Raw genomic sequence first — 12,663 nt, 5'->3', positions numbered from 1 at the left:
AAATGAAGAAAAAAAAACAAACACGATTAACTAAAAACAAAACTAAATGCCAACACAGCATCTCATAGGAAAAAAGAACAAATCGAATCAACTGCCCTACACGAATTGTGCACGGTGAATGGAAGGAAACAAAACTCAAACAGAAAACTAATAGTAGCAACTTTTAATTATAATTATTACGGTAACAACAAATGAGCGCAGCCAATGGTGATGACACAGACAAAATGAACCCAATCGAGACACTGATGCATGCAAATGTAAGGTATATTGTAGGTAAATAGTTATATATATATAAATTATAAATGTGTGACAGAAACCGGTGCAAGCCCAGGACGGTAAAAGGTTAAACCATCGTTGTGTCTGATAGAATGAATGTTTCTGTTAAAAGAATTGTAAAGAAACGCAGCTATGATCGATTGAAACCGAGAGCAAACAAATATAGATATAAATAGGTGGTGTGTGGCGTGAAGCGCTCCGTTTGCAAAGTTACTTGCTGCAGGGCGCAGAAGCTAAAGCAAAACGATCAAATATTATTGAGAAGTACGTTACACAAAATATAAAAGTAGCCAATAGTGGTGCCAGTGCTAAACAATTCCAAACAAGACCTCTTTATTTCGGTCCTCACTCAACAGTAAAATAGTAAACGGGGAAAAAGAATGCAATGTCCCGTAAAAGATACACCTCGAACAAAAAAGCAACAAAACGGGACAACCGGCGGAACTATTTCCAACTAGATATGATCAGTCAGCTAACAGACATTGTAGTGTCGTAGTATAACCATTGACTACACGATTCCAATCCAAAATTCAAACTATTAAAACACTGTCTAACGGTATAGGAAATGGCAAAAATGTTCCCTGTTCTGCAATACCCATCCACAAACGGTATGGAGAAGTGAAGGGAACATAAAAATAAATGTACGACCCAGAAAAAACCCAACACGATACAGCAAAATTTGTCACAATAGGTTGCAAATGTGCGCCACATTAAAAGAAAAGAAGAGACAGGAAACAAGGAACTTAAAAATAACATGTTAATAAAAACAAAAAACATTGTTTGTATTTAAACAAGCTGTCCAATCTTCTCCTGTGCCGAACCGTGAAAACTTTAGATGAAATAAGTATTTGCAACGTAAGTAAATTGTTAAGTTTTCTATTTGCATTCGACAGCTATACTGATGTAATAAAAGTTTAATCTTTGGTGATATTGTTTTTATCATGCTAATCTTCGTTCCTACTACTAAACTACTACTGCTATTACTACTACTTCATGCTACTAAATGCAATATCGATTTAATGATCAATCAAGTACTTCATATAGTATAAAGCAAATTCTATCTACTCGGGGTAGAAATTATTATTTCAATGATGTCGTTTTAACTCAATAACACATCACAACCAACTAATCAAGAAAATATTCAAATATTCTGACATAATTATGATATTGGATGATTAATTTTACATTAGAGCAATTTTGTATGACAGGATGAAACATTTAACTCTTGGCGCAATACTTTGCTCACAAATTTGTAGAGAAAACTCGCATTATAATATTTTCTTCTCAATAGACTAAACTAATCACACAAATCTAAACCGCTATCACAGCAATTGTAGTTAAATAGTAATCATTAGCTTCGTTTTATTTAACCTTATCGATCTTTTTTTGTCTTATTTTCACCATCACTGGGTTCCCGGGCCTCTTCAAACTTAAAATCGATCGGTTTGTCGTATCCCATTATTTTGATGTAGTGCGTGGGGTCAGGAAATAGTTGCGGGTCGACAAAAAAGGCTTTGTTTTTCACTAAAAATGTCGTAAATAATCCACCCACTTCCGGTACGGTAACATCCTCCACCTTAAATTGTGTCTAAAACGAAAAATGTTCCATTTAGCATAGAAAACATTACATTTTCAATCATTTCTGTATACTTTACCTTTTCCCGCTGTAGGAAAAACGTAATCGTGGTGGCCGTGTATTGTTGATTCGTAGGATCATAGTGTAGGTCTGTAATGTATCGCTTAGTGACCAAATGCAACAGTATCGGTGTGACGAAGGTGAAAAATCCGGCAAATCCACAAACGGCCACTATCATTGGCATGCCGCCTACTTTGCTAGCTTGCTCGAGTAGAATTGGTTGCGCAACGATACCGCCTATGCTGGTGGCCAGTGAAAACACCTTCACGGCACGTATTTGTGGTGTGAGACTTCCGTAGTATACTCTGTCGGCCAAATTATCTTCTTTGGCGGATTTCGCAGAATCCGGAACACTAGCGGCACGTGTTGTTGTCGAGAACAGTGTCCGGACGGGTGTCACTGTATCGTATCGTTGTTGGAACGCACAGGAACGGTTAGCGAAACTTACGACCAATTGTGTCCGGACCGAGTTGCAGTTTGGCATTACGCGAACGAACCGCGGCAGTGCCATTCGCAGGGAATGCATTGCACACTCGAAGTTTTGTAGATTACTTGCACGATTAAATCCCGATGCCTTTCTACCGGTAACCTGCAGCAACCAACGAAACGAACGACCGAAATTGTATAATCTTTGTTTTGGTGTCACTTTGACAGCTGGCCTAGCGATGTGATTTGGTGATGCTTTTTCACTGGTGTTTCGAATGGTCGCGTGATCCGTCATTGTCATCCAGTATGGTTGATCAGTATTGCCATCACTATTAACAATTCATCCAGGATTTATTGAAACAAAAGCTGCAATATACAACGAAACAGTAATGTTTGTAAAGGAAATTTAAATGGTTTTTGGATAGTACTTTGATGCATATTGAGCGAAAGCAATGGAATTTTATTGCTGAATTATTCATGCTTGTAATTTGCGATATTGTAAACACCGTGACTTGAAAAACCTTTGTTTCAATGGTACTTCAAAGGAAAGAAATAACATATAATTATATTCCCAAACACAGAAAAACAATTGTTCACGAAACATTTGACACGCAAAACAATCATCTAGCTACCCTGTATTATGGAGCGGATAGTGCTTTGCACGTTCGGAACGTACCGTTCCGGAGCTTTCATTTCAGCTCGTGCGGTACATCACTAGCTTTCGACTCTCTATAAAAATAAGTCAACAATCCGGTTATTTACCTTCAATTGTTTCTGTCTCGGCAAACGATTCGGTTGTGCCAAGTGTTGTGCTACGCGCTGTACTATTGTGCCTTCTAGTGGGTTGTTCCAGTGTTGTGACAGTGAAAACAAGCAAAACTCATCAAAGATGTCGCGCAATCCGGCCGAAAATCAGCTGAACGCGTTCCGGGATGCCCAGAAGGTAAGTGGTGACAGAGTGTTTCGGCCATTACGTCGTGTCGTGTCACCACCACCGATTGGCGATACACGACAATTCGAACCTTTGGAATAAGTCCTAACTTTGTGCTGCCAAGAAGAACCGGGCTGGCCCGTTGCCAATCGTACGGTTTGCGGTACATGCGATGCACGCCTCAAATTTAACCGTAAGGTTAATCTTTATTCATCAAGTGCCGATTCTCCATGGCACAAATTGTAGAATGAACACCGGCCACAACAGACGCTTCAACCCCTGGGCTTTGTTGGTTAGCATCGTCGGCCTACAACAGCATTACTGTACCGCTGTCCGATCATAGGCCATCATAGATTGTGGAGTAAAGTGTGGCGAATGAAAAAAAAACTGCGCAGTGTAGTAAAGCAGAGCCGATCGTTGGAAGCCACAGTACTCGCGCTTGGGCCGTTGTAAATTCATGAATCTTACGACCCAATGGCATTGATCGGCGAAAACCTTGACCACTTGGTAAATCTGTTTGTGTTCGAGCACTGGAGACAAAAAGGCCTCACAAAACAAACTGATCGTGACGACGGTTTGGGCCTTTGGAGTTGCGCTTTGTTGCATTAACGTCGTTATTAATTGCATCATACACCAGAGACGGAAGTTTTCCATTATCTTACATTAAAAAAAAACATGCAAATAAATTCCTCACACAAGTGGTGCATCTGCAAATGATAACGCCATTTTCAAATATTTGCAATTCCTCGCTTCGTCGCTGTGCTCGTTCGTCCCCCCCCCGATACCGCCCCACTTTGTCTGCGCTGTCTGTGCCGGCCATCGATAGCATGATTTGCAAAAAAAGCCCTTGCAAGGGCTTGCACTGTGAATCACTTAACGGCAGCCGGCCCCACAGTCCCTAACACAACTCAAGCTGACGCTGTGTAGAAATTAGTTCCGGTTCAATGATGCGCTTACACCTACGGAAGGATCGTTCTAAACGTTGCACAAGAATAATCACACATACAGAAGGAAACAAATATCCCTTGCAACTAATTGCACTGCAATGATTTCCCAACCGCGTTACACTTCGATAGAGCTGATCGGCGAGATATGAAAATTAATCAATTTGCTTATTTATTCCGATGATTTGATCGATTTGGTTAACCTTCAAGAGGGTTACAGCTGAACGTGCAAATAGAATAGGTGTTGGACGCAGAAGGGCGGAACAAATAATTACACGATTGCGAAATCGCAAACCGAAGGTTTAGAACGATATTCATGCGGTTAATTTATTTGTTAGGTTAAGCTAGGTCACTTATCTTTTCCTCTTAAGGTTCCTTTATCCTCATCCTGAGGTACACCCTTCGTTAACTGTTTCTAGAACTCTCATCGAGCTGTCTTGACTGGTTGGCCTACTGGCAATTCTAATACAACATATCAAAATGTTTCTCCTACAAAAATTGCATAATAAATGCTGCAATTTCAACCGAATTGCGCAATCAATGACTTGATGCAGCTGTGTGATTAATAACTGTTTGCTTGTCAAACAGATTTAAAACTCTTTTTTTATATCGATTAGTGTGGCTGCAAACAATATGTTCTTACATGTTGCGCTGATCCATCCGGTGGCAATCGGACAATAACAACCTTCAATCACGCAATTACGTCTCTGTCCCATTCTATACTACTACAAGGGTACAAGACACCCTGCTGCATCTCAACTCAAATGTTTCCCATTTGTGGGAACATTCCAATCGCACCGCATTAAGCACCCATAACGTAATCAATTAGCCACGTGGCGTAGCTTTTCACGCCAATGTGCTACAATTCAATTGCAGGTGAAAAACACAACCTAATTCATAGATTTTTACTTCTCTTCCTACTAGTTTTACTATAAAAATGTTAGCATTCCAATAACTTCCCTCAATTGCTTGATAAACGAACCCTTCGACGATGAGCGATGAGACAGGACATCCATTATAACGTCATAATAAAAACACGCACGGAAGATAATTATGTACGCCAGCGTGATTAACCGAAGGGTTATTTTTATGCCTCCATTCCATAAAGCGCCCAACTGTCGGCGATCGATGATTCTGGTTAAATATAATTACAGCCCCTCCCGCCCGATCGCAGCCATCTCGATCTTGTCGCTGCTACTACGTGAGCTGCGTCAACGACATCAGTTAAGATGGTTGAAGCCCCCGGTTTGTCAACGACGATACCATTTAATCGTCCGCTTGCATATCAACTTCCATGGCGCGATGGTTAGATATCAAAGTCCTTCCCAGCTCCGTATCGGTACGTGCCCGAACCCGGGACCGGGTGCGTGTGTCGGTGAGTGCCGGTGTTTCGCACACCATGTACCGGCGCGCATTATCGTACGCGTGATACAAGATAGCGCGCCATTTAATGAACCCCCTCCCCGTGCCTATTGAACTCACCTTAAGATTGTCGATAGCTCAGTAACGGCCTGTCACATAACACCAAGGGACCAGCTCTTAAGTACCCGCGGTAAAGAAACAGGAAAATAGAAACGTAAACTGATTTCACCAATCATTTCAGCCAACCGAATGGAGGACGGTTAAATAAATTTCTTTACCAACCTCTTTGGGGACAGTGCCAACAGAAAGGTACCCTCAGCATGTTTTAGTGCCCTCCTTATGGTCGGGGGTTGGCCGGTTCTTCCAGAGTAAGTCCTTTAGTGTATAGAATCAGTCTGGAGCTGGTGATAAGCGCTCTAATCTACCGGATTTTAATGGTTTTATTTAGTTTTGCTTTGGAGGGGGTCTTAATTAACCAGGGTGGACTTTTACGATGCCTGACCGGTCAATAGGTCAACTTCCTTGGTCGACAGCTGTGCTGTTTCGTTCGGGTTTTGCAGAATTTCCTTTAAAAAAACATGTTTTTTGCGCTATCATCTAAGGTAATGCGTTTGACCCCTTGTGTTGTTCTGCCAAGGCAGAAGGACGGAGATAACTTATCATGTGCTTTTTTATTTGCGTAAAATCATATTAAAACAACCAATAGGCAGATGGTTCCGTTTGGAACTGAGTGCCGGTTGTTATGCAACATGTGAGGTAGCTTTTATGGGTGAATTGTAAAGTTTAACAATGATCCTACGCGTGTTATCAACGTACAGTGCTGTTTTAATACGCTTAGGCATATTATTAGATTGTTAACAATATCACATCAAATGAGCTTCACTTGTTGATAATTGGAATGATCTGAAGCATCTCGCCCCACCGGTTGCTGTCAGCAAGATGGTTGACTTATATGCTTAAAATTTTAATTCGCACCGAACATGCAAATGAATTAGCAAACTCGTCAAGCCGTATTGACACTGTTTATGCTTAGCATTCTGCGCCATCCAAGGTCAACCTTTTTTTTGTTCTTACTACCGTACCATCCTCTATTTTGCATTTTCGCTCGTTTGGCTTTCATTCTTGTTTCGCTTCAGAACATTCGGTGGGCTTTTTTTGTGCACTTTACAGACCATTTTAATGTGTTTTGTGTTGGCTATTTTTTTTCCTTCGTTCTCACTGACCATAGACGAACGAATTCCCTTTGAAAGCAAAGTGTCTTTGAGCCATATCAACAACGACATTCTCACTCACCATTCGGAGCCGTCTGCACAGCCAGAATCAACAATGATGATAAGCTCTTGGAGTTTTGTGTGTGTGTTCGGAATTATCAACTCTCATCCTTGCATTTGACTGGCTTTGTTGTGCAGCATTGACCTCAGCTGTGGATTGTGAGATTTTGAGAACAAGAATTTACCACTATTAAAGCTAACCCCCCCTATTCGGCTACTTCTTTGGCATTGAGGTCAGAATTCCTACGTCGTACTTGATTGGATAAATTTGTTGAAGTAATTCTTGGGCAACACAAAAATGCGGTTCTAACTCTGTGGAAGCGATCTTGTGATGCCCTGCACACGCTCACACACACACACAGTTCCTCGCGATGTCGTGCCACGTCGCAAAACCAGCTTCAGGTTTTTAAAAGTGCTAAAACGAGTTTTGTGTCCGATTATGATCTCTGCGAATTCCTCTCCGTTCAAATGCTGCCGGTAAGCTTTGTGGCCAACTTTTTAATTACAGTTTGAGCAAAAAGAAAACATTTTAAATTGCGGCAATAAAATGGCCCTCTCGTAAACATCTCCGTCGGGGTTTTGATCAGATTTTATTTGCAGTGTTTTTTTGTTAATTCGTTTTAGTGTTTTGTTTTAGGGAAAACATTTTAAATTAAAATGGTGCAAACAAACAAACAAACTAACACACACACCTTTCGGCTGAAGTAAACGTAGTGAAATCGTAAAAGCTTTGCACAAATACAACCAAAATGCGTGTTGCATCGTCGATCCACACAAGGCTGCATCGAGTGCGCGATTGCAGCCGACACGAAATTGTTTACAAGCGCAAGTTTCTTCCCCCTCAACTAAGTTAAGTAATTGAACCCGGCTTACGCCTCGCCGGCAGTTTATGCAAGCTGCACCATGCACCATGGTCTTAAGCAGTTGTTGATACAAAAAAAATCAACACTGAGTATTAAAAAATGTTTTCAAAATACACCCATTCACACGCACATGCGTTGGTAGAGCTCCCTTCTCCCGTACAATAACGGCGTGACCGGTTTGGGGTGTTTATTTTACTGTGTGTTCCCCATGTTATTTTTCCTCCCGTTGATCGAACGTTGATCGTGCAAATCTGACCGGTGGCGCTCCCCTAGGATGTTGTCTAAAGGTGGTGCACCGGGAAAATGCAAAGAAACCGGTATCGGAAGAGTGCATCTTACTTTCTTCACCCTCGGAATGGCATAACTGGCCATAAACAAATGTTATTTTTCGTTGCGCCTGGTGCGTAAACGATTGTACGTTCCGTTTGATGATAGTGAGATAATTAAACGTCTTCTGCGTTCTAAATAACAAACAAGCTAAAAATTGTAATTCACCCCGACGTTAAGCTTTGTGGGAGGTTAAGGCTCATGGTCGTTAAATGGTGTGCTAAATGTTGGAACTCCTCGCAGAAATGTAATGTAGTTCCTATGCGGCAACCATTGCCTCCCGATAAGACAATTCGTCAGGAAAGACATAAAACCACATCTTCTTCAATCACACATTTTGCTCTCCTGTTTTGCAAAAATATAGTTATTGTCTTGTCTTAACGCACACGGCACAGTCTTCGGTTGGACTAAGACAAAATTGTTTTCTTTTAACTCCTCGCCATCGTTTGCGATAAGATAAAGCTGCCCGAATCCAGTGATGTTGCATGTTTTCAGCGATCGGGCGCAACAATAACAATCGCACTACATACACTTTTGTCGTTTTGTGGGAGCCATTTCCTTCACCCGGCGCTTTTTTTTTTGTTTGCTTTCGGTTCACCATGCGCGAGAAAGAGCCTTGGTGTACTTGCTTATGTAATTCTACTGTGGCCACATCGCTTGTTTGTTAAAGCAGTCGATTTCTTTTACTTTATTACGCCTATATTTTGTCGGAGATTACATACATGTGTGTGTGTGTGTGTTCGTTGGGGCCCGGTGACAAAGTTCCACACCGATAAGATTTTGGGCCCCGGTGCTGGTAAACGCTGGTGGCTATCTCAGGTTACGAAAATAACACGGACAATCATCCCGGACCGAATCCCGAACCACTGGAGCACCTATTTCCCTCAGCAACAAGAATCCACACGCCCCACTATTTCTATCTATAGGGCCCCCTCGTTAGACGTGGAAACGATAATTTAAGATAAAATGATATTTCTGTTGTTGATTAAGTTAAATATTAAGGTTAAGCATTAAGCCCGGCATGCATCAATATCGTGGAATGATCAGTAAACGACCGCTTGGCCACTTTAAATGGTGCCCCGGTGCTAATTGAAGCACCCACAAATCGGTTCCGTTAACTGGTCAAATAATTAGCTAACTCGACCGTTTGTGAAGGATTAACGGACACCCCTGATGTGCACCTAAACCGCACGAAAAGCGAAAAGAACTTCTGCCGGTAGTAACTATTTTTTCCTTTCCGGTGTGTCTTTGTGTGTGTGTTGTGGCCAGCCAGGGTCAAATTTAAATATCCTCCGCTGTAACACACCGGAACGCAACAGAAATTATACTTTACGGTGTCTAACAGCAAAGCACTACGCTGGTGGTTCTAGTTTAAATGATGCATGTCTCGTTTGGATGCCTGATGTATGCCACGCATGGAAGAAGCAAACCAAACGAAAAAAAATGAATGTACAATGGAGGGAAAAGTACGCCAGTGAAATGCAAATTAACACACCGTGAAGGTTGTTTTTTAATTGTGGTTAACATTTTTAAGGGGCTCGCACTCGGGAGTTTATCAGAGCTCTCGGGTGTCTGGAAGAGCGAAGACTGCTTTTGTTTCTTGTGATTTCGACAATGTGTTGGTCATCTTTTCCAATTATCGGTATCAAACTGTCGCTGGTATTAGTATTTAGTTTAGGAGCGTTTAATAATCAGTTGGGACTGATTGAATAAATGAGTCTGAAAACTCTATTCCACAAAGATTCATGAAGCTCGGAGGAATAAATGTATCTTTTGAGAGTCGTCTATATTCGGACATTTTGGATATAATTCTGTAAAGAATTGTGTACTTCAACTGCTAAATATATGGTTGTAATTAAAATAAATACAAGGAATTAACAATGGCTACAATCTGCATCTCATAGCTAGAATTCGCTTTAGGAATTTAGAGCTCAGGACTAGAACTGTTAAGATATACTTGATCTAACTGTATTATTTTGCTCAAAAGGGGAATCGTATGGACTCCCTAATAAACCACGGTGAATGGTTTTGATACTCTAAATGCATGACCATCGGTTTGCGGCACTGCATTCGAAAGTCACACGAGCACTATTCGCGCGCGTGTGGAAACCCACGGTCTCGTCTCGGCAACGCACCTGGAATCTATCTGGGTCAGTCGAGTTTTTTTTCTCCCCCTAAGCTTCTTTCAGCTACCCTTCTGAAACGTTCACTTGAACCCCGATGAACTGGGCAAGATCATTCATTGAGCATTGGCCAAGAGTGTAGTTTGCCTGTTTTCAACCTTTCCGTAACTTGTCCGGTTGATTCGAAAGACATGTTTCGTTGATTAGAATGATGCGTGCGAAGTAGATTAGAATGGGGGAAAAATTGGGCCATTGATTTAGAGATGTCCAACATGCACAGAGCAGGCAGCAGCTGAACTAGTTTTAGCAATTCGAATCGAGATCTGGTCTAACATCTTTGTTTTTTGCTCTCTCTCTCTCTCTCTCTCTCTCTCTCTCTCTCTCTCTCTCTCTCTCTCTCTCTCTCTCTCTCTATTAACACCCACTGGATCATTGCAGGAGAAGACGACGGCTACCATGAGCCATGGTGCTCCGGTCGGTACGAAGACCGCCTCGCAAACGGCCGGTCCACGTGGTCCGGTTCTGCTGCAGGACGTTCACCTTATCGACGAGCTGGCCCACTTCGAGCGCGAGCGTATTCCGGAGCGTGTGGTGCACGCCAAGGGTGCCGGTGCCTTCGGGTACTTCCAGGTCACGCACGACATCACCAAGTACTGTGCCGCGAAGCTGTTCGAGAAGGTGGGCAAGAAAACCCCGATGGCCATCCGTTTCTCGACCGTCGGTGGTGAGAGCGGTTCCGCCGACACGGTGCGCGATCCGCGCGGTTTCGCCGTCAAGTTCTACACGGACGATGGTGTGTGGGATATGGTGGGCAACAATACGCCCATCTTCTTCATCCGCGATCCGATCCTGTTCCCGAGCTTCATCCACACGCAGAAGCGCAACCCGGCCACTCACCTGAAGGATGCGGACATGTTCTGGGATTTCATTTCCCTCCGGCCGGAGACGACGCACCAGACGATGTTCCTTTTCGCGGACCGCGGTCTTCCGGATGGCTACCGTTTCATGAATGGATACGGTTCGCATACGTACAAGCTGGTTAACGCCGAGGGCAAACCGGTGTACTGCAAGTTCCATTTCAAGACCGATCAGGGTATCAAGAACATGGATACGACCCGTGCCGCTGACCTGTCGAGCACCGATCCGGACTACAGCATTCGCGATCTGTACAACGCGATCGCCAAGAAGGACTTCCCCAGTTGGACGCTGAAGATCCAGGTGATGACCTTCGAACAGGCCGAAAAGGTACCGTACAACCCATTCGATCTGACCAAGATCTGGCCGCAGAGCGACTTCCCGCTGATCCCGGTCGGTCGCATGGTGCTCGACCGCAACCCGAGCAACTACTTTGCCGAGGTGGAGCAGGCCGCATTTGCTCCGTCTCACCTTGTGCCCGGAATCGAACCGTCCCCGGACAAGATGTTGCAGGCGCGTCTCTTCGCTTACGCTGACACGCACCGTCATCGCGTGGGTGCCAACTACCTGATGCTACCGGTCAACTGCCCCTACCGGGTGCCGGTGCGCAACTACCAGCGTGACGGACCGATGAACTCTACCGACAATCAGGGTGGTGCTCCAAACTATTTCCCCAACTCGTTCAGCGGTCCGCAACCGTGCCCCGTGGCGCACAAGCTGCAAAACTCACAGCTGAAGCTGTCTGGCGATGTAGATCGCTATGAAGTATCGGAGGATGATGATTTCTCCCAGCCGGCCGTGTTCTATCGCCGCGTGCTGGATGAAGCTGCCCGCAAGCGGCTAATTAGCAACATTGTGGGCCACTTGTCAAATGCATCACCGTTCCTGCAGGAACGTGCGGTGAAGAACTTCGCCATGGTCGATGCTGATTTTGGCCGTCAACTTTCTGAGGGATTGAAGCTGCACCGTTCGGCCAGTTTGTAAAAAAATAATAATGTTGGCTAATCAATGACGCATTCGGAATCGTTTTACATTCGATCATGCACGGGCAAAATAGCACCAACAATCATTGTAACGCCGAAAAAGGGATCGGCCTCTTACGAAACTATCTGGGCTTATGTTTTTTTTCTGTTTTTTTTTGTTCAATGTAATCCACAAATGCACAATTGCGCATATCCAGTGTAAATGTGACCGAGTGCAATATTCCTATGCGTGTGGCAAACACTCGTGTATTTGTTATTTTTGTAAACAATTTTATTAACAAAAAAATAAAATCTAATGGTTTTATATAAAAAAAACTTGCTTTTCAACGAACTCGCTTTTTATTAAGATATCACAGAACAACGACTTGATGATGGTTCAACGATGCTACCAGAACATGTACAATACGAAAAGAAATATCATGTGTTTGAAAAAGTTATACATAGAACGAAATCGTGTTAATTAGTTTACAAAGGTGACATCGTAATATTCATATGTAGAAAGCGGAATTCTGAGCATAATGGTTGCTCTCAACTGGCAACAGTACCAAACTTTTTGCTTTGCGCCCAAATGTAGACAAAATCATGTTTGATTTCGTTTCCCATAGT

The 12,663-nt window shown here is 43.1% G+C and overlaps 2 protein-coding genes across 2 annotated transcripts; one reads left to right on the top strand and one right to left on the bottom strand.

Annotated features, from left to right (window-relative positions):
• Nucleotides 1–1,648: 1,648 nt before the first annotated feature.
• Nucleotides 1,649–2,438, bottom strand: LOC128714062 (transmembrane protein 70 homolog, mitochondrial). The gene is made up of 2 exons (XM_053808940.1): nucleotides 1,932–2,438; nucleotides 1,649–1,864 (listed from the first exon to the last, which is right to left on the bottom strand). Exons 1-2 carry the CDS (start codon nucleotides 2,436–2,438, stop codon nucleotides 1,649–1,651), a joined length of 723 nt encoding a protein of 240 aa, XP_053664915.1.
• Nucleotides 2,439–3,227: 789 nt separating this feature from the next.
• Nucleotides 3,228–12,058, top strand: LOC128712071 (catalase-like). Its single transcript, XM_053806966.1, has 2 exons — nucleotides 3,228–3,281; nucleotides 10,598–12,058. The coding sequence occupies exons 1-2, from the start codon at nucleotides 3,228–3,230 to the stop codon at nucleotides 12,056–12,058; spliced, it is 1,515 nt and encodes a 504-aa protein (XP_053662941.1).
• Nucleotides 12,059–12,663: the final 605 nt, after the last annotated feature.

The sequence above is a fragment of the Anopheles marshallii genome, chromosome 3 (assembly GCF_943734725.1).
Source record: "Anopheles marshallii chromosome 3, idAnoMarsDA_429_01, whole genome shotgun sequence".
NCBI lineage: Eukaryota > Metazoa > Arthropoda > Insecta > Diptera > Culicidae > Anopheles > Anopheles marshallii.
This window is presented reverse-complemented; position numbering and strand designations above follow the sequence as displayed.

Bases quoted from the DNA above. Each gene is read 5' to 3' on its own strand.
- LOC128714062 (XM_053808940.1), bottom strand. From the start codon at position 2,438: ATGCATTCCCTGCGAATGGCACTGCCGCGGTTCGTTCGCGTAATGCCA. The intron at 1,865-1,931 runs GTAAAGTATACA...TTTTCGTTTTAG, and splicing joins TTTTCCTACAGCGGGAAAAG to ACACAATTTAAGGTGGAGGA.
- LOC128712071 (XM_053806966.1), top strand. From the start codon at position 3,228: ATGTCGCGCAATCCGGCCGAAAATCAGCTGAACGCGTTCCGGGATGCC. The intron at 3,282-10,597 runs GTAAGTGGTGAC...GGATCATTGCAG, and splicing joins CGTTCCGGGATGCCCAGAAG to GAGAAGACGACGGCTACCAT.